Source organism: Balaenoptera borealis (genome assembly GCF_965194805.1).
Source record: "Balaenoptera borealis genome assembly, chromosome: 12".
Lineage (NCBI taxonomy): Eukaryota > Metazoa > Chordata > Mammalia > Artiodactyla > Balaenopteridae > Balaenoptera > Balaenoptera borealis.
Window position 1 is genome coordinate 21,940,303 of NC_138869.1, and position 22,204 is coordinate 21,962,506.

Genomic DNA, 22,204 nt, shown 5'->3' on the forward strand with positions numbered 1-22,204 from the left:
TACACGCCCTGCCTCCACACAAGCATAGACTCCCCTACTATCAACGTCACTCACCAGAGTGGTATATTTGTTACTAGGGATGAACCTATAGTGACTCATCATAATCACCCAAAGTCCATAGTTTACATTAGGGTTCACTCTTGGTGTTATACATTTTATGGGTTTGGACAAATGTATAATGACATATATTCATCATTATAATATCATACAGCGTATTATCACTGCCTTAAAAATCCTCTGAGCACCACATATTCATCCATTCCCCCTCTCCAAACCCCAGGCAAACACTTTTTACTGTCTCCATAGGTTTGCCTTTTCCAGAATGTCATATAGTTGGAATCATATAGTATTTGGCCTTTTCAAATTGGCTTCTTTCCCTTAGTAACATGCATTTAAGGTTCCTCCATGCCTTTTTATGGTTTGATAGCTCATTTCATTTTAGCACTGAATAATATTCCACTGTCTACATGCACCACAGTTTATTTATCCATTTACCTCATGAGGGATATCTTGGTTGCTTCCAAGTTTTTACAATTATAAATAAAGCTGCTATAAAGATCCAAGTGCAGGTAGACATAAGTTTTCAGCTCCTTTGGGTAAATACCAATGAGCACTACTGCTGGGTCATATGGTAAGCACAGATTTAGTTTTGTAAGAAACTGCCAAACTGTCTTCCAAAGAGGCTGTACCATTTTGCATTCCCACCAGCAATGTATCACAGTGCTTGTTGGTCCACATCCCTGAGAGCATTTGATGTTGTCAGTATTCCAGATTTGGGTCATTCTGATAAGTATGCAGTGGTACCTCACTGTTGTTTTAATTTGTATTTCTCTGATGACATATGATGCGGAGCACATTTTCATACGCTTAATTTGCCACCTGTATATCTTCTTTGATGAGGCGTCTGTTAAGGTCTTTCGCCCATTTTAAAATCAGGTTATTTATTCTCTTGTTGTTGAGTTTTAAGACTTCTTTGCATATTTTAGGTAACAGTCTTTTATCAGGTGTGTCTTTTGCAAATATTCTGACCCAGTCTGTAGCTTGTCTTCTCATTCTCTTGATATTGTCTTTCACAGAGCAGAAGTTTTTAATTATAATGAAGTCTAGCTTATCAATTATTTCCTTCATGGATTGTGTCCTTACTGTTGTATCCAAAAGGACATCACCATACCCAAGGTCATTTAGGTTTTCTCCTATGCTATCTTGTCAGAGTTTTATAGTTTTGCATTTTACATGATCCATTTTGAGTTAATTTTTGTAAAGTGTGTAAGGTGTGTGTCTATATTCATTATTTTGTATGTGGTCATCCAGTTGTTCCAGCACCATTTGTTGAAGAGACTATCTTTGCTCCATTGTATTGCCTCTGTGCCTTTGTCAAAGATCAATTGACTATATTTATGGGGTTCTATTTCTGGACTCTCTATCCTGTTCCATTGATCTATTTAAGGTTTTATTTCTATGAACTGGTATAACATCTTTCTTAAATGTTTGGTAGAATTCACCAGCAAACCCATTTGGGCATGGTGCTTTCTATTTGGAAGGTTATTAATTATTGATTCAATTTCTTTAATAGATATAGGCCTATTAAGAACATCTGTTTCCCCTTGGGTGCGTTTTGACAGATTGCATCTTTCAAGGAATTGGTCCATTTCATTTAGGTTATTAAATTTGTGGTCATAAGAGTTGTTCATAGTATTTTTTTAATTGTACTTTTAATGTCCATTAGAAAGAATCTGTAGTAATGCCCCTTTTTCATTTCTGATATTAGTAATTTGTGTCATTTCTTTTATTTATAACTTGGCTAGAGGCTTATTGACTTTATAGATCCTTGAATTTCCATATAAATTTTAGGATTAGCTTGTCAATTTCTGCAAGTTTACTGAGGCTTTTATATGGCCTAACATATGGTCTATCCTGGAGAATGCTCCATATGCACTCAGATGGATGTGTGTTCTGCTGGTATTGGGTGGACTGTTCTACAGGGGTCTGTTGGTCCAGCTGGTTTATAATGTTGTTCAAGTCTTCTATTCCCTTGTCGATGTTCTGCCTACTGCTTAATCCATTACTGAATGTGAGGCATTGAAATCTCCTACTCTTATTGGTGGATTACTTATTTCTCCCTCTAATTCTGTCAGCTTTTGCTTCAAGTATTTTGGGGGCTCTGTTGTTAGGTGCATGAATGTTTACAACTGTTATATTTTCTTTGTGGACTAACACATTTATCATTATAAAATGTTTCTGTTTTTCTCTAATAATGTTGCTTTTTATATTCTATTTTATCTGATACTAGTATAGCCACTACTGCTTTCTTGTGGTTGCTGTTTGATTGACATATCTTTTTCCATCCTTTTGCTTCCAACCTATTTGTATTTTGAATCTAAGGTGTGTCTCCTGTAAACGGCACACAGGATTGTATTCTTTATCATCTATCTCTGGCAATTTCTTTCTTTTGATTGGATTTTTACCCATTCTTATTTAATGTTATTATAGATAATAGTTGAGTTTATGTCTGCTATTTTACTTTTTGTTTTCAATATCGCATGTCTTTTTTATTCCTGTAGTCTTCTTTTAACTGCTTTCTTCTGCACTGAGTATTTGCTAACGTAGCATTTTAATACATTTTTCACCATATTTTTTGAGATATTTCCTTGGCGGTTGCCCTAAAGATTAACATATATGTATCTTATCAGAATACACTTCAGATTTATACTAACTTCATTCCAGTGAGATATACAAATGTTAGTCATATATAATTCTATTCCCTCTTCTCCATTTTATGACATTGTTGTACATATTGCATCTATACTGTTACAAACCCAACAGTATAATTGCTACTTCTTACAATTTTATGTGTTTAAAGAAGCTGAGAGAGGAAGAAGAGCAAGTATATATTTATGGAGATGTTATATTAACTTTTTCATATGCCATTTTTAATTTTCTTTATTTGTTCCTGTGGATTCAAGTTACTATCTGGTGTCATTTTCCTGTTCCATACAATTTTTCTCCATTCCAACCTCCTTTGTGCATATATATATATATATTTATATATTTATATATTTTTATATTTATATTTATATTACATTTCTATGGTACAGGCTCAACACATGATTATTATATACATAATGTTTTATACAATTGTTTTTAAAATCAATCCAGAGAATAAAGGGTAAAAAATACTCACTTATATTGTCTTTTGCATTAATGCCTTTATTGGTGCTTTTTTTTTTTTCTTTAATGTGTTTTTGAATCACTGCCTGGAGTCCTTGCTTTCAGCCTGAAGAACTTCCTTTATTCTTGTGGTTCTGCTGTAAATGAATTATCTCAGATTTTGTTTATCTGGGAGCGACTTTATTTCACCTTCATTTTAAAAATTATTTTGCTGGATATAAGATTTTTGGTTGACAGTTCCCCCTACTTTTTGGCACTTCAAATAATGTTATCTCATGGCCTTATGGCATCCACAGTTTCTAATGAGAAGTCAGCAAATTATCTCATTGGAGTTTCCTTACATGTGACAAGTTATTTTTCTCTTGCTGCTTATAAGATGTTGTCTTTGTCTTTCAGGACTTTTACTATGATTTATCTGTGTGTGGATCTCTTTGAGTTTATCTTACTTGGAGTTAATTGATTTCTGATGTGTAGATTGTTTTTCATCAAACTTGCAAGTTTTCAACCATTATTTCTTCAAAAAAATTTTTTTTTATATTCCTTTCTCTCTCTCCTCTCCTTCTGGTGCTCTCATCATACATGTCCTGGTGGATCTGATGGTGTTTCACATCTCTGAGTCTCTGTTCAATTTTATGTGTTATTTTTCTCTGTTCTTCAGATTGTATACTCTTTATTGATTATCTTCAAGTTTACTGATTCTTTCTACTTTAAGTTCAAATCAATAGTGAGACCCTCTAATGATTTTTTTCACTTCAGTTATTTTACCTTTCAACTCCACAACTTTCGTGTGGCTCTTTTTATAAAAAATAATTTAAATTTCTTTATTGATAGTCTCAATTTTATGAAACATTGCCATCACATCTTACTTTACTTCTTTAAGCACAGTTTCCTTTTGTTGCTTGAATATATTTATAATGGTTGTTTTGAAGTCTTTTTCTACTAAATCTGCAGCTGGGTCCTCTCACCAGGCAGTTTCTGCTGCCTGCATTTTTCCCTGTGAATGAATCACACTTTCCTGTTTATTTGCCTGCCTCATATTTTTTTGTTGAAAAAAATTTAGATAATATTTTTAGCATGTTAATATATTTTAGCATGATAATACATTTTAGGATGTTTTAGCAACTCTGGATAACTCTCCCCTGCCCACCTCACGCCCCAACTCAACGTACAGGGCTTGTTGATGTTGTTTGCTTGTTTATTTGTTTAGTATCTTGACTGGACTATTTCAGTGAAGTCCACTTTATCCACTGTGTGAAACCTACGATGTTTTTCCTCAGTGGGTGCAGCCTTGTGCATGACCACAGTCACCCAGGATGACAGTGGTTTTATCAGGGCTCTCTCTGATTGACTCTTCTTTTAATCATCCTCTTAGGCTGTGCATCTCTGTTGGTATTACACCCAGCTATTAGCCTTCACTAATTGCCAGCTGATTGCTCTACTGTTTTTGACAACGGCCTGAGCTCAAGTTGATCCTGCAGTATGATCCATTAAATTTTGGCCCATTTGCAAGGATAGTTTTTGAGGTTGGTCTTTGAACTTTGTTCTGACACCAAGAGGGCACTTTTTATTTGTCTCTTTCCTTGGTTGTCCCTTGTAAACTAACTAGCCTATCGTTTAGCCTGTTGCTCTCATGAAGTTTTCTCTTAATGAACAGAGCCTCTGAACCCTTGGACATACTTACCTGAAATTTAAGCTCTGTAAGACATAGCTAGTAGAGATGAGAAATGCTGATGACCTGCCCCTCCCAAGGAAATACCATATCCCTCAACTGGGAGCTGGGAGGATCCCTGTGTTCTTGACTGAATTGTCTAGAGTTGGGTTTCCACCATGCAGAGCTAGAAGGGGAGAGGGAGGGAGTGGGTCATGATTCAAGTGTCACAGACTCTTGCTCTTTCTTATTAAGTTTTAGTAGATTTTCTTGAGTAAGAAATCTGGTTCTTAATGTGCTTAGGCCCTTAGGACAATTTCCAAAGACTCTAGATAGTTGTTTTAAAAATAATGTTCACAGTTATGCTTGTTTCACTGGGGAACAATTTCCAGAGATCTCATGCCACCATTTCAGATGTCATCACCCTGCCAGGCTCTTTTTCTGCTGCAGTAGCTAAGCTTTTAGAATTTGTCTCTCAGGCTGCTTCAAGCAATCATCATTCTCACAGAGTGAGCCCTGCAGGGGACGGGGAGAGAGACAGACAGAGCCCTGGTAACATTATAGGAGCCTTGGGATCTAGCTGTGCTTGAGATTAGCCCTCTGATCTGGACTCCACAGTCAGATAAGTGAATAAATTGCCTTCTTTGCTTAGCTTGTTGAAATTGAGTTCCTCTCACATGTAACCAAGAGTTGTAACTAATACCCTGAATGTCAAACTTTTAATAATGTGTGAGTAAATGATAAGTACTGTGGAAAGCTTGTTCAACAAAATTAGTATCTAGGGTCATTTTCATGTGATATTTAGGTAGTTAATCTCATCCTGATAATTTATGGCCTCTGAGTGCTTGATGAAATATATAGACATCACTTATGGTGATTCTAATTGATGTTCCTCTTAATAAGGATTTTTAATACATTCCTATTCACCTGTCAGTATTTGTTGCTATCCAAAGGGTTGTTTCCAAGGAAGTCTCAATGTTAATTGCTAATTCTGAGGTATAATATTAATAATAATACAGAAGCCTAACCTTAATCATAAAAAGTTCTAATAAGTCAGGTAAACCTCTCTTTTCCATCGGTCTATGGCAAACTTATTAGAACATTTCTGGTAAGCATACAGTTTTCCAAATATTTGAACCAGATGAAGACCTCTTTAACAAATTAGAAGTAGAAAGAGGGAAGACTTATGTTGTTGCCCTTGATGTGATATAGAAAATCTAGGTAATTAAGATTTTTGCTTATTTGGCATGCTACTACTTTGATATATTAAAGAATGGGACAAGTTTGTTGGAAACATAAGAGTTAGAAATTCTCAGGATGTATTTATAGTTCAAGACTGTGAGCAATTTTATCCAGTCTCTCTTGATAATATTCTTCCCTAACTCCTTCCTTGAATGTGGATACTTATGACAAGTTTTATGAGCAAGACATCAGACATTATTATAATCCTGGAACTTACAAAACTTGGTTAAAAGAGTCTTTCTCTGGATGAGGACTGGAAAGCGCCTTAACCTACCTCATATTACCATGTTTGGTGCCACTTGCCAATAAAGTCTCTGTAGATTCTGTAATCCAGTGATCTCTTGTCATATTTTAAATACCTCTAGGATCTCCAGAGGAGCACATTATTGAGAAGACAGGTCTTTATAATCAAACAGGCACAGTGTGTAACAAAATGTAGAGATCCATTATGCAATCTCACTAATTCCTATTAAATGAGGAAAAGGTGATGTGAATTCACAAAACTCAATTATTCTTATAGAATAAAGCCTTTTGGCCTTCACTAAGGAAAAAGGGAAAAGTCCTCCAAGGTCAATTTTAATTGACAGATTTGATTTATTTGTGATTGGCATATTGTTTTAAATACTTTGAGCTTCTGAATTACCTGAAAGCAGAATGCAGTCTAGGGAGCTTAATCAAATCATCTGCTGTTTACTTTGCACTAATAATGGTCCTTAGATCCACCATTCACAGAAATAGAAAAGTAAGCATCCACTGATTTAGGACTTCATAAATCTTGAATTGGTGGGATCTGAATTCCACTAATTGTACTTGAGAATCTAACAGTCTTGAGTTGCAAAGACTCATGCTCTGATTAGTAAAATCTTACCTGAGAAAGGGTTTCATCTACAGGTTTGTGGTAGATGACACTCCCTCAGAAAAGAGGTAAGGGCTTCCCAGGTGGCACAGTGGTTAAGAATCCACCTGCCAATGCAGGGGACACGGTTTCGAGCCCTAGTCCGAGAAGATCCCATATGCCGCGGAGCAACTAAGCCCATGCACCACAACTACTGAGCCTGCGCTCTAGAGCCCACGAGCCACAACTACTGAAGCCCGCACACCTAGAGCCCATGCTCCGCAGCAAGAAAAGCCACCACAATGAGAAGCCTGCACACCGCAATGAAGAGTAGCCCCAACTCCCCGCAACTAGAGAAAGCCCGTGCAGCAGCAAAGACCCAACGCAGCCAAAAATAAAAATAAAATATAAAAAAAATTTAAAAATTTTAAAAAAGAAAGAAAAGAGGTAAGACTGTGATTCTCAGTCAACTGACTGACCAGGGCTAGAATGTTTGCATTTTATTTTATTTTATTTATTTGGTTGCACTGGGTCTTAGTTGCAGCTCGTGGGCTCCTTAGTTGTGGCATGCGAACTCTTAGTTGTGGCATGCATGTGGGATCTAGTTCCCTGACCAGGGATTGAATCTGGGCCCCCTGCATTGGGAGCGCGAAGTCTTAACCACTGTGCCCCCAGGGAAGTCCCTGCATTTTAGAATCTCCATCTCCTCTGCAGTGCCTCAGCAGCACACTAATCTGGTTTTATAGAGACGAATTTCAAGGAAAACATCACCTAGACTTTATTTCAAATTACCCTGAGGGTCAATATATCTCACTGATGTCCAGAAACTCCATGTTTATAATCTGCTGTTATGATATACAACTCAGGGAAGGTAAATGTCCTGTCAACCGCAATCTCTCTTTATTATTTTTAAGGAGGGCTAATTTCCATTATCAAAAGCAGATAAGGAATGCCAGCACTCATTTGTCATTCAAAATGGAATAGACTTGTTTATCTGGGGATGAATGAAAACCATCATGTGGTGGGTTTGTTTTTTTAGTAGTGGCAATAAAGTCACAATTCAAGGTCAGGGAAAATTCAAATGTGTTCTACTGGGTTGCTACTATTTTTTTGCATAGGTTGGGAAGACAATTTTCCAAAAATAACTTGGGATTTCTAATATTTTTTCCCCTAAAACAGAGATAAGAAGCAGAAGCCTGAGATTTTCTCTCGTCTTCTCAAACAGTAGTTAGTTTTCATTTCACCAATCTGGAGATTTTGGTTCTGATTTGGGGTAGTCTTTTCTTACTCCCATTTTTATGCAATGACTCCCATCTCACAATCTGTATAAAAGGCTGTGGCATGTGAAAAAAAGGTCAGTTAGTAGTGAGTGGGCTTGTGCAGCAAATCAGCACCAAGAGTACAGCCAGGCCTTGTTTTTTTCACAGGTTCTGTACAGGAAATGCTAAAACTGCCATTTGCCATTTGGGATTTCAGACCAACAGATGGTAAGACCTCCCTGTGTGGGTGTTTCCCAGGCACCTCGAAATCAAAATATGACCCAAATTAAACTCATCTTCTCCCTTACAAATAATGGTCTTTCTTTAGCCTTTTCCATCTCTAAATAGCACTGCCATCCATTTTGTAGGCTGAACTATAAGAAACTGCCTTTTTTGTAGGTCATAAATAGCTGAATACTGGCAATTTCAAACAGATCAACCTCCATAGTTGTTCAGGTCAGAAACCTGGGTGAAATCTTTATCACCTCTTCTCCCCTTCAACTCCCACAGCCAGCCAGTCACGGGGACTGGTAATTCTATTTCTCAGGCAAGGTCTGCATCCATCTCTAAGGCAACCGCCATAGCCGAAGTCAGTATTAATTGGCCTCAGCAATTCCACTGTCCACACTTCAATGAACCGGTGAGTCCTCTGTATTACCCAAGTCAGATCATCTCACTTTCGTGCTAAGAATTGTTCAATGGCGTCTCACTGCCCTTAACGCAAAGACCAGACACTCCAACATGGTTTATAGAGCCTGCAAGCTCCAGCCCCTGCCGACCTCTTCTATCCTATCGCGCTCTATTTTCTGGTTACTGGGACCTTCTATCTTCTCAAACATGTTCCTGTCCACTTTTGCAGTAGGGCCCCTTTGTACCTATTATTCCATTTGCCTGGAACCCTTTTCTCTCATTACCCACCCCAGGCCCTAGTCTCTCAGTAACCCCCTACTACTCCTTCTTTCATGTCTCAGCATAAAAACCATTCCTCAAGAGAACCTTCTAGACATCCCCCAGGCCAGAGTGGAACCCCATGTTACATACATCCATGAGACTCTGTTCTCCACCTCAGCATGGATCACATTCCTAATTACCTGTTCAATGCCTTGCTAGACTCAAACTCCAAGGAGGCAAGACCAATAGATAACTAATAAGGACCTACTGTATAGCACAGGGAACTCTACTCAATATTCTGTAATGACCTACATGGGAATAGAAACTAAAAAAAAAGTGGATACATGTATATGTATAACTGACTCACTTTGCTGTACAGCGGAAAGTAACACAACATTGTAAATCAACTATATTCCAATTAAAAAAAAAAAAAGACCAGAACTGTCTTGCTCACCACCATATCGCCATCACTAAGCCAGGGCTTCGCACCTAATGGGCGCTCAATAAATGTTTACTGAAGGCATGACCTTCACAAATGTCAAGGTTGCAATTCACAGTTCAAAGCTGCCATCTTTGTTCACTGATATTCTCAGTTTTGGAATATCTTCGGTGATTTTTCTATTTAGAATTTTAAAGAAGGAAACAAAAACATTCAATGTGAAAATTCAAAATGAAAACGGTAAACCAGAACTCTGGACCTTCTGTGAATTATGCCCTAGCATGGCTACATCTAGAAATAGTTATTATTATAAGAGAAATAATAATAATCTAAAATAACATTTATTGAGCACCAACTATGTGCCAAGCTTATGGAGGAAAGTGAGGCTTAGAGAAGTTAAGAGATTTAGTGAGGTCCACACAGTTAGAAAATGGTGCATCCATAGTCACAAAGACCCATAATCCAAGACATGCTTTGGATGCTCTCAGTCCCTCAATCTTTGGGAAAGACAATTTCTCAACTACAGGGACCCTCTCCCTACACCCTGAAGACTAAGAGCATCAACTACAGAATCCAAGAGGAACATACTTTCCACTGTAATTAAAACGTCTCTAAACACACCCTAGTTAAATCCATGATGTTTCCAAGAGCAATTCTCTCCCAAGCAGCATCTTATTAAAAGCAGGTGTTCCTACCGGAAGAAAGAGTCTCTGGGCAGCACACGGTTTGAATAATTTCTTCCATTCCTGAGGGTTTCCAACCGAAAATGTGATGGGGTAGATTCTGTACTCAAACTTCTTTGTATATGAGTCTGGCCACTGTCGTAGCTGAAAAACATGGAAGGTCAGGGGAGGGTGATTAGAGCCCAGAAATATGAAAAACACCGAAAGCTTCTGCATTGCCAGGTGGAAATTATTCAGGTAGCATACAAAGAAAATCTAACTTTATCGCCACAATTTATGCTCACTGAATAAAAAGACCATTGCTAAGATTTTAAAAAATAACATCCAGAGTTGGCAAGGATGATGGGAAACTGGCACCTAAACTGCAAGGGTAAATTTAAACAAACTTCCAAGATGGCAATTTAGAGACTAGTAACAACAAATCCCAAGACAAAGGCACAAGGACTTTCACCGAAACATAGTTTGTAATAAAAACAAACAAACAAACAAAAAAACCTTGCTCAATACTCAATGCTCAACGATAAGGAATTGGGAAAATGCATTATGATTTAACTACAGTTAAAATAAAGTAGATCTATGTGTGCTGTCATGAGAAAATGGTTACGATATATAGTTAGGTTTTAGTAAAAGCAAAGTACAATACGAAATTTATAATATGGTTCTATCTTACAGGGAAAAATATATGCATACACTAACACGTAGAGAAAAATCTGAATAGATATGCGCCTAATTGTTAAACGTGGGTACCTGTGGTGGAGGTGGTGGTGGTTTCATTTTCTAAGTTTATATTTCTGTGTTCTTTAAGACTTTTATGGACAATGTATATTACTTTGTCTGCATAAATTAATTTTATAATAAAATTATTTTAATTTATAGACTTTATTTTTCAGAGCAGTTTTATGGTTACAGAATTAAGCAGGAAGTACAGAGACAGTTCCCATATACCCTCTCTCCTTCCCCTCCCACCCCCCAGTTTCCCCATCATTGACATCTTGCATTAATGTGGTACGTTTGTTACAACCGATGAACCAATATCAATACATTGTTAAGAAAAGCTCATAGTTTACATTAGGGTTCATTCTTTGTGTTGTGTAATTCTACGGGTTTTGACAAACGCATGATGTTCTGTGTCTACCACTATAGTATCATACAGCATAGTTCCACCGCCCTAAAAATCCCCTCTGTTCCATCTATTCATCCCTCCTCTCTCCCTCCTTTTCATCTCTGAACTACTTGCAACCACTGATCTTTTTACTGTCTCTCAGTTTTGCATTTTCCAGAATGTGATATAGTTGGAATCACACAGCATACAGTCTTTTCAGATTGGCTTTTCTCCTTGGCAATATGCATTTAAAGTTCCTCCATGTCTTTCTGTAGCTTCATAGCTTATTTTTTTTTTTTATCACTGACCAATATTCCATTGTATAAACATATCACAGTTTGCTTACCTATTTATCTATTGAAGGACATCTTGGTTGCTTCTGGTTTGGGGTGACTATGAATAAAGCTGCTCTAAACACTCATGTGCAGGTTTCTGTGTAGATAATTTATCAATTCATTTGGGTAAATACCAAGGAGTGCGATTACCAGATTGTATGGTCAGCCTACATTTAACTTTCTAAGAAACTGTCAAACCATCTTCCAAAGTGGCTGTACCATTTTGCATTCCCACCAGCAATGAGTGAGAGTTCCTGTTGCTCCATATCCCCTTCAGCATTTGGTGTTATCAGTGTTATGGATTTTAGCAATTCTAATGGTATGTAGCTGTATCTCATCATTTTAATTTGCAATTCCTTAATGACATGTGATCTTAAGCATCCTTTCATATGCTTATTTGCATATGTATCTGTGTATCTTCTTAATTCTTTTTAGTTAATGCCTTCCCAGTGCCACAGTAACTCCATTTCTAAGAACTTATCCTAAGGAAAATTCCAAAAGTACATACACACTTATTACAAGGTTGTTTACTGTAGCATTGTTTGTAACAGTGAAAAATAGGAAACAAGGTAAATAAGAAATTGGTGAAATAAGCTCTGGGATAGGCTTACACAACAGAATGCTATGCAGCTACTAGTGACAATGTTGCAGAAAAAGGTCAGCAAAACATGGTAGTGGAAGAGCCAAACCCAGCCTGCTACAAATAGCACACAAGCCAAGAATGGGTTAAACATTTTAAAATAGTTGAAAAAAATAAAAACAAGAATAACATTTTGTGACAAGTGAAAATCACATGAAATTTGAATTTCACTGTCCATAAATACAAATTTTATTGGAACATAGCCACACCCATTTCTTTAGGTATATCTATGGCTGCTTTTATAAGAAGGAATACAGGTGAGTAGCTGTGAGACCAGACAGCTTGCAAAGCCTAAAATACTTACTATCTGGTCTTTCACAGAAAAAGTTGGTCAACCCCTATTTTAGAAGAAATTCAGTAATATAAGTAACAGTGATAGAAAAGAAAATATAGAATATAATCCCATTTCTGACGTTGATATGACAAGAAAAGAAACGTAAATAAATACACCAAAATTGTTCTCCTCAGCATTAATATGATGGTTGATTTTTTTCATTTCTGATTTTATAACTTTTTTTGATAGTTTACATTTTTACTCTCTGTCCACTAATATAACTTTTTTTTTACAGTGTACATATATTGCTTATATAGTCGCATAAAATTTTTTGAAAAACCACACCATTGGGAACACTTTAAATTTGCAATTTTGAGATGGATATTTGGGAGAGAAATCTTCAGGCATAAATACCCAATACAAGTGCACGAATACATCAGAACTGACACTGGGCATGAACATTCAGTGCAACAGTACCAACCAATCAGAACAGACACTGGGCACAAATACCCAGGACAACTGTGCCACTGCACAACAGCCCAAAATCATCCCTGGAAGGAGGACGGGAAGGTCCCATAGTCCACTGATTCCCTTGACTCTTTGATCTGTAGCATCCTATCTTCTAGAAGGGTTTATCTACCTTTGCCAATCCATGTCTTTTAAGTGGAATATCCAGTCCATTTATATTTGTTCCTATGTCTATATTTGAATAGTATACTGACTACAGCCACTAGAAATTCCTGTTGACACCTCTTCCTATGTCAGAGCTACACTCACACACAAACACGATGTCAATGCCCCACGGGGCCCCACCTATCACCAGAACGGATTGGTGGCCATCCCCGCTTCTGTGTCGCACTATTTCCTGATTCTGAGTCTGGGGCAGGAGCACAGATTAACCAAACTTAAATCATATATTTGATCCTGAACTTCCTGGAGAGGCTAAGAAATCAACCAGCTGGCCTTTTCAGCTTTTATACTGGGAGATGACAAAAATAAATGAAACTTTCAAATATTAAATACCAACAATGGAGACAGTAAATACCACCAGACAGTGTACTTAAGCAGCTTTAAAAAAATTTCTACTTAAATGTAACAGAACTTGTCCGCAATGCCAGTTTCCAGAGGGATAATGATGGCAATTAGCATTTTGTTTTGTTTTGTTTTGACCCTGAGGTATGTGGCCCTGAGCATCTCCGGAAGTTATCACAAGACACTCTGGATATTCCCACAATGCTTCAGTGTTGAAACTGACAGCCTTCAGAAGGATGGTATAACCTGCCCCTCCACACCAGCATCTCATGTGGCTGAGCGGAAACCAACTGCTGCTGATCTATAGCTTCAGGGCTAACACAGTGCCCAACCCAGGGAGATGTTCCAAGGAATCTTTGTGGAATGAGAGAATAAATAGGTTATCTGATTCAGCCTCACAATTACACTCTGCAATAAGCAGAGCAAGCATCGTTTGTCCCTTTTGTATATCTATTATAGATTTCTGCTTGATACAGATGAAGAAATTGAGACTGAGAAAAGTTCTGTGACTTATGGAAGAGCCAATATTTAACATCTAAACTTGCACCATAATCCCAGCATGGAAAAGAAAGGGGTGACTCCATATGCCCTGCCGTGATGTGAACACCCTATTATAACCTCCTTTGCCAATGAAGCTTCACTGGTCTAACAAAGAACTGAGGAAATAAGCCATCAGAGGGACAAAGTCAGCAGGGCAACGTAAAACGTGGCTCAACTTCACAAGTATCTGCAATATTTCCCCATACTTTAGCTCCTAATTTATAATGTCCCAGGTACTATGGCTCATAACAAATTACCCCAAAACTTAGCAGAATAAAACAACCATTTATTATGCTCAGAGATTCCAAGGATCAGGAATTCAGACAAGGCACAGAAGGCACGGCTTGACTCTGCCTCCCCAATGTCTGGGGCCTCAGCTAGAAGGCTTGGAGGCTGGGGGCTTGAATCATCTGAAGGCTCGTTCTCACGTGTCTGGTGGTGGAGGTCAGTTACCGACTGGGGACCTCAGCTCCTCTCTGTGTGGGCGAGTTTGGACTTCCTCACTGCATGGTGGCCAGGTTCCAGGGCCAGGCATCCCAAGAGAGAGCCAGGCACAAGCTGTATCCTTTCAGTGATCTAGCTTCAGGACATTTGGCATACTCTATTTTATATACACATACATATTATGTATGTAGACGTATTAGCCCTTGCCTTATAACAAATTACTCCAAAAGCTAGTAGCTTAAAACCACAAACATTCATTAACTCACATCATTTTTTAGGGTCAGGAATCTGTGAGTTGGGTTGTTCCAGCTCAGGACCTCTCATGAGGGTGAGTCATGTGAAGGCTGGATGGGGCTAGAGGTCCTGTCTCCAAGCCCAAGCACACGAGTGTCGGCAAGAGGCCTTCATTCCTTAACACATGGGCCTCTGCAAGGGCTGCTCTGACATAAAAGCTGACCTCCAAGAGAGAAAGAGTGCAACCAAGATGGAAGGTGCAGTGCCTTATTAAACCTAATCTTAAAAGTGACATAGCATCACTTCTTCCCTATGCTACTGGTCACACAGGCCAGGCCTGGGACAGCGCAGGAGGGAAATATACAAAGGTGTGAATAACAGGAGGCGGGACCACTGGAGGCCCTTTGGAAAACACAATCTGTTACACATCTATAGTTACACATACACATCTTCCTTCTCTTGTCTTTTTTAAGTCCAAGCCTGTATTGTGTTCTGTTCTATCCTCATGCCCCAACTTCTAGCATGCAGTAGGTACTCAATAAATACCTGTCCAATGGATATTGTACATGACCTGACTAGTGGTGACCCATAGCCACTTCTCCTCCATTCCTTCATGTAGGATACCTCTCAGCCCCCTTGGAGTTGGGTGGGCCTTGTGACCAACTGCTTCTGGACAGTTAAATAGGAGCAGAAATGTCACCGTCAAGTTGAGGGAGTGAAAAGCACAGTGGGGATCCGATAGTCCCAATCTTTCCTTTAGTGGCATCTCAAGAACTGCAGAGGCCAAATGTTCTAGCAGGTGCAGCTACGTGCATGAATGGTCTCTGTCAACTGTGGTCCCAGGCTGAGGGGGCCGTGCGGACAGGCACCCTGCTGGGCCTGCAGGAGACATGCAGCAGGCGTGTGGGAAGTCTCTGAGCTTTCTGGAAGCTGTCACTGCAGCCTGAGCTAGCCTATCAAGATTACAGATAAGCATCTCTTGTATCACTTCTGCTGCTCCCAAGCTACAGAGGGGGAAACCGAAGCCCAAAAAGCCCACAAGACTTGCCCGAGATCACACAGCAAGAGTGGAGCTAAATTTTGAATTCAAGACTTCCGTCTACTAGTTTGGGAGGTAGTATGGTATAGTGGTTAAGTTCGTGGAGATCTGAGTCAGTAACCTTGAACTGACACCTGATGAGCTAATCACTAAGACTCTCTGAGCCTCAATGATCTCAGTTAGTAAAATAGGGACATGGTTATTACCATCTTCAAAGGATTCTTGTGAGGATTAAGTAAGAGTAAATCGTAAGTCATAAGCCCTTGATAAAGGCTATTTTATTTTTAAAATTATTATTACTACTATTATTGTTATTATTATTAACTATAATTCCCCTTATACCACAGCTTCAGAGAAGCTACCTATGTGTGTTTCAATGTTTTTCTTTGCCCCTTTCACGGACTCAGACCTTTCTCAAGCCATTTTCCAATCAATTTCAAAGCCCCAAGACTGTTCTTCTCTTGGTGAGGATGTAGAGGTGATTTTTTTTCTTCATTTTTTTTTTTTCTTTTTTTTCTTTTTTTCTTTCTAATAAGCTTTCTGTTATTAGTCTTTCTCTGCCCAACATGCTGCTTTGGCCTTTCTCATCAGCATGGCTACCCCAGCGGCAGGATGTAGCCTGGTGACACAAGTCGGTAGATACAAAAGAGCTTCTCTCTCTGCCAGCGCACAAGAACTCACCGCAAGAGAAGCCTCTCCAGGAAAACAAAGCTCGGTCTGCAGTCACACACGTACCAAGCCTAGGGAGAAGAGGCATTTCCAAAGCTCTCCTGCACTGGGAGGAAACTGTTACTTATTCCTCAGTACAGGAAGAGTCAAATAAATGATGACCCAGCCACATGATAAAAGACTGTGTAGTCAGCAAAAAGGGATGAGGTGAGAATCTAGGAGTCCTCACCTGGAACGATGTTGATGTATGGCTTTAAGTGAGGAAAAGCAAGTTCCAGAATAATACATAGAGAGTAATCTGGATTTTGTAAAAGAAATATGTTTTGATAAATAAATATAATAAATAAGTATATTATATATTTATATATACAATAAAAGAATACATGCATGTGCATGTGTTATACATGTATGTGTCTATACTTATACAAATATACATGTATACACACAAACATACACAATCACACAGATATGTAAACACACACACACCTGCATATGAAAAAAAATATGGGAGAATCACTCAAAAGTGTTTGACTCTGACAGTTTCTTGTGTGGGAAAGAACAGTAGCAAGGACTTCTACCTTTTTAATTTATAACATCTATACTGTTGGAATTTATTTTGATGAGCGTATATTATTTGTCATTCAAAAAACATGCATACATAGATAAAAAATAGCTATGTGACTCCCACTAAGAACAATGTCAATAACACCAGGAGGGATGGAGCCCTAGGTCAAGTGCTTTAAGTGCATCATCTCATTTAATCCTCACCATGTCTCTCTAAGGGGGGGTGCAATTATCCCTATGTAATAGATGAGAACAGTAAGGCTCGGAGTCAAGGGTTCATGGCGCACAGCTGAGTATGCAGCAAAACAATTAGGAAACAGGATAGGCATTTCCCGCAATGCAGTCTGTCTGCACTCAGTAAACACCGTGCCACAGTTTCTGCACATTCACCTGTTTGTCAAACTCGGGCTTCAGAGAGTCTTCGGTGAAGATGTGAAATTTCATCTTCCTGTGGCTGAAGAGCACGGCCGATTTGAGCATGACCAGTGTCTCCTCCAGCCGATTGCCACAGGCCACCACGGCCAGGTGGATCCAGAGCTCGGGGGGCAGCACAGCTTGGAAACTCCTGAGTTCTCCAGGCCTCCTAGAAAGAAGAAAAACAGGTGAAAGCTGTTATTAAACTCTTAAAAGAAAAAAAAAACAGCTAGTGAAGGGTTGGAACATTTCAAAACATGAACAGGCACAATCTGTTATATTTTATAAAATGATAAGCATTTTGACAATTCTTCCTGCTTAGAGAAAAATACCGTTTATTCCCATATTTATCCTGGCAATAGCAGGATGAGTCACTGTTTGGACTGCTATAGGTGTCTGAGGCTTTTTCCGCCAGCATTCAGCTGTCTAGTGCCTGCTGGCTGCCTACTGGCCCATGTTTGGAAATGGTATTGCTAAACTCTGACAGCTGACAACAGGGCTGTGGAGCTCCCACTCACATGGGCCATGGAAATTAGATTTGAACGCAACTTGAACAAGAGGAAGGTGGGCGGTGGCTTTCCCATGTGAAACGAGCAACATGATACTCCCATGATCTGGATGGTTTCAGCTTGCCGTGGAATGCATGACCACCGGACCAAAGGAAAATCATGCACACCCGGGAAGTGAGCAAAGAAAACAACGCGTGGGCCTCCATTCCATCTTGGGAGAGTCTTAAAGAAACAGGTGTTAATCCTAACTGTCTCGCTCAAGACTGCGGAGCTGGTAGGTATGAAATTCAGCTTCCAGTGTGAAATGCATATTAACGAGAAGAAGGGAGGAGAGGGGGCAGGTTAAGCTGAAAATTACCAAGGTATCAAATATCCAGTCAACAGCTGAGAGGGGAATAGGGTCCAAGAAGTCCAGAATCATCATCCAGCTATTTCCTCGTAATAAAAGATTTGTTCCAGACAAGGAGACACAGCCAAGCCTCAGACACACCACTGAGAAACATTTGCAGGCAAGCTGGAAGAAGTTGGCCTGGAAAAGGTGCCCTGAGACAAATGAAACTAATTTACTTGCACAAAAGATCTGGAGACCAGGGGAACTTGGACGTGGAATGCTACCTTCCTTCCAAAAACTTTGAGTTCAATCAGCGTGCTGCTGCATTATTCACTGCTCGGTCGAATAAAGGCAGCCTTGCTCCAGATTTCTTTCACCAAGAGGAAAGCTGAAGATGTGGGTGGAGCACTTTCGATAGCTTTCCAGTTTGATTACTTAAGAGCACGCTGAATAGAAGCACAGCCTCCTGGCTTAGTTAAGCCCAGATTCGGGGAGTTACTGAGATTCCAGTTATTTTGGGGATCGGAGGAAAAGACAAGTAGAGATGTCCTACGTATCTCCGGAAATTGTCCACGTCTCTTCATGCCCCTGCTGCTACCTGATGAGATCACCATCTTCCCTCACCTGATCGCTGTGACAGCCCCCTAGATGGTCCACCTGTCTCCAATCTGATCCTTAACCCCCATCCTATGATTTCTTCTTGTGGGTGCCAGAGTGACGTTCTTCTAAAAATGCACATAGGATCGTGTTATTCCCTTGATAAAAATCATGTAAAGCTCCTGACTGCCTTCAAGGTCAAGTCCAAACTGCTGACTGTGGCTCCTACTTGTATCTCTTGTAACTGCCTCTAGCAACCCCCGCCTGCATGGGCAGCCATTCATAATCACAGTCACACTTACATTGCAACTCTCCAGCTCACTCCTAGTCATGAGACCATGCTGGGTTGCCTTCGGGCCTTGGCACATACACTGTCTCTCAGAAATGCTCTTCTCTGCTCTCTTTGCCTTGCTAACTGCAGCCCATTTATTAGTCCACAAATCTATACTGAGTGCCTACTACGTGCCAGACACCGTTCTTGGTGCCAGGAAGACAGTAGTGAACAAACCAGACCAAGATGCCTGCCCTTGCATAAGTTACATTCTACAGGTGGTAGGCAAAAGACAAAGAAAGAATAATGGTCATAGCAAACAATAACTAAGTAACTTATATAGAAAGCTATCCAGTGGTATAAGTGCTAGGAGGAAATAGATAATGGAGCCAGGAGGGATACAGGAGTGGCTGATGGGCTGGAATACATTATATAGTGCAAAGTTAGGGAAGTCCTCACTGAGAAAGTGAGATCCGATGACAACCTGACGGTGGGGAGGGCAGGAGGGAGTCACGTGCTTTTCTGGGTGAGGAGGATTCCAGGCAGAGGGGACAGTCAGAGCAAAGACACTAAATCAGGAGCATGCCTGGTGAATTCAAGGACCCTTGCCTTCAGGACTCAGATGTCTTCTCTCCCTCAGCTTCATGGATGGGTTTTCATACCTGCTATTAAAGCCAACTCCCAACTAATTTATGTAAAGGGATGGGAAGGATGTGTCACAGATAATGCTAAAATCACAGTCAATTAAAAAAAAAAGACAGTCAAAATACCAGCCAAAATATGCTACAAAAGAGATTTAATGCAAACTCCCTTGCTTAAAATTATGTTCAATATCTAAAAACACAGGTATCCAAAGGTACTAAAATAATAAATACAATAGCTTAGATATCTTAAATACGAACCATTACCCCACCCCCAAATAGAACAACTCCGCCTTGTTTAGCTTTACACCTTGAGCGTCTACATAAATTAAAAGTTTTAACCTCAGTAATCAGGGAAATACTAATTCAAACAATAAAGAGATTCCACGTTATTTTCGCACTGGCAAAACATAAAAAATAAAAGTTGGACCATACACATCTCAGAGTGGATATGGAGGTGGGGGACAGCTCAGATGCCGCTAGCGGCAGTGTAAGTTGACCCAAACACTTTGGAAAGCCTTTTGGCAACATCTATCAGGAGTGAAGATATATATATATATGCCCTCACTCTTCTGGTTCTACCCCTACATATGTGACCTGAAGAAACTCTTGCACGTTTGCACAGGACCCACACAAGAACGCTCACAGCAGCCCTGTGTATAATAGTGAAAAGCTGGAAAAAACTTTTCTGTTTACACACAGGAGAATCATGAATATATTTGACAAGTTTAAGTGGACTACTACACAGCAGTGAAAATGAACAACTCAGAAAGTCACTTGTCAACATAAGGATAAAGAGAAAAAAGAGCAATTTGTAGCAGGATACTGAGAATGAGACCATTTCGATGAAGCTTGAAAACCAGCAAAATAGCACTGCATGTTGTTCACAGACATATGGAGTAAAAGTCATCATGCATGAGGATGAGAAACATCAAAGGCAAGGCAGTGGTTATTTCCAGGGACTTAAGTTTTTATTTCTTAAGATGAGTGCAGGGTTCACAGAAATTCATGATGTAATTGTCTGTTTTATTCATACGCCCAAACTATTTGACATATACTTTTTTTTTCTTTTTGATTAAAAAAAGCTTGCACCTCCCTGCAGCACAGCAGGCCACTTCTTTTCTTTGCAGGCTTCAGTGATATGGGACTGCAAGGTACACAGAGCAGGGGGCTGGGGCCTGCAATCTTTTTTGGTGTCTGGTGACAAGTACTAAAAAAGACAAATAAAAGCCTCTCCTGGTGGCAGTTCAAGTATCAGCGGCTGGGGTTTAACGAGACCTTTGCTGCCCCTACTGTGTTACCTCTCACGTTACATTAAAAATCCTGGGCTTCAGGTAATAAGTGTCTGTGCTGTGTGGTCACACGGAATAATCAAGTTTAAGGGTGCTGAAACGGTGTGCCTTTCACCAGATCTTACCAACAGCACACTGAGCCCCTCTCAAATGTCACCTGAAGGCTCTGCAAAGATCAAGGGAAGTCCAGTCTATGAACCTAGGACTTCTTAACCCCTTGAGTCACCAGGTGTTGGTGGCAAATGGGAGATGGGGAACTGCACTTCCCCTGCTCTGACTGGTGGTTAATTATGTTCATATTTACACTTTATAAAAGAAGACTGGAGTGGACGTTTGCTGTCCAGGATTTTTAAAGACCTGTTGCTGAGGCTGGAGCTGATGGCAGGCACCTTGGCCACCACACTAGTGGAGCCTGGAAGGCAGTGAGCGGAGTAGAAAGCAGAGCTATAAGATGGTGGGTGAGATCTCAGGTGGCATTACTGGAGCACCTGAATCCAGGTGCACTGACCCTAACCCTGGAAGTTCATTGATCAAGCCCATAAATTCTCCTCTACTTAAGTCAGTTTGAAACAAACTTACAACTTAGCAATCAAAAGTGTCTTAACGTAGGTCTTAAAAATAGGTTTCCAATCACCTTGGACTCACTCCGCCTCTCGCATCTTCTCACCAGAGTCATCCTTGAAATGCTCCATGAATCCACGCCCTCTCCGCAGCTCACTGCTAGGACCTTGATCAAATCTCCATCACTCTACCAGTTTCATAGGTGGAGGAGACACCAGATACCATCTCGCACAGCGGATTCCCGACCTGGCTGCATATCATCATCACGGGAGGTGCTTGTTAGTATTGAAACCCCAGCTCACAGAGATTCCGATTCCGTGGGTCTGGGGTGAGGCCCCAGAGTTTGCATATTCACACACTTGGACCACAACCACCTGCAGTTCATCTCCAGCCAGGAACTCATCGTCTGAGCTGACCTCTCACCTCTCCTCTGTCTCCCGAACTCTTCCCCGAGCCCTCAGGAATGCCCATTCTATCCTCTGCCTTTTCTCACGGTCTCCTCTTCACCTCTTGCCTTAATGAAAACATGCTGCCTTGTGAGGACGCCCCC

The 22,204-nt window shown here is 39.9% G+C and overlaps 1 protein-coding gene across 4 annotated transcripts in view; it reads right to left on the reverse strand.

The window, feature by feature from the left end:
- The window catches only part of LOC309607542 (glucoside xylosyltransferase 2), a 153,778-nt gene that overhangs the window by 115,378 nt on the left and 16,196 nt on the right, over positions 1-22,204 (reverse strand). For 3 of the 4 annotated variants that reach the window (XM_082346173.1, XM_082346174.1, XM_082346176.1), the window contains exons 2-3: positions 17,429-17,621; positions 10,178-10,309 (exon numbers count right to left, since the gene is read on the reverse strand). In XM_082346173.1, coding sequence (XP_082202299.1) covers positions 10,178-10,309; positions 17,429-17,621 — 325 coding nt within the window. Of the gene's footprint in view, positions 1-10,177; positions 10,310-17,428; positions 17,622-17,784; positions 17,886-22,204 lie in introns of those variants that run through there. The other variant, XM_082346175.1, reaches the window with a different exon arrangement.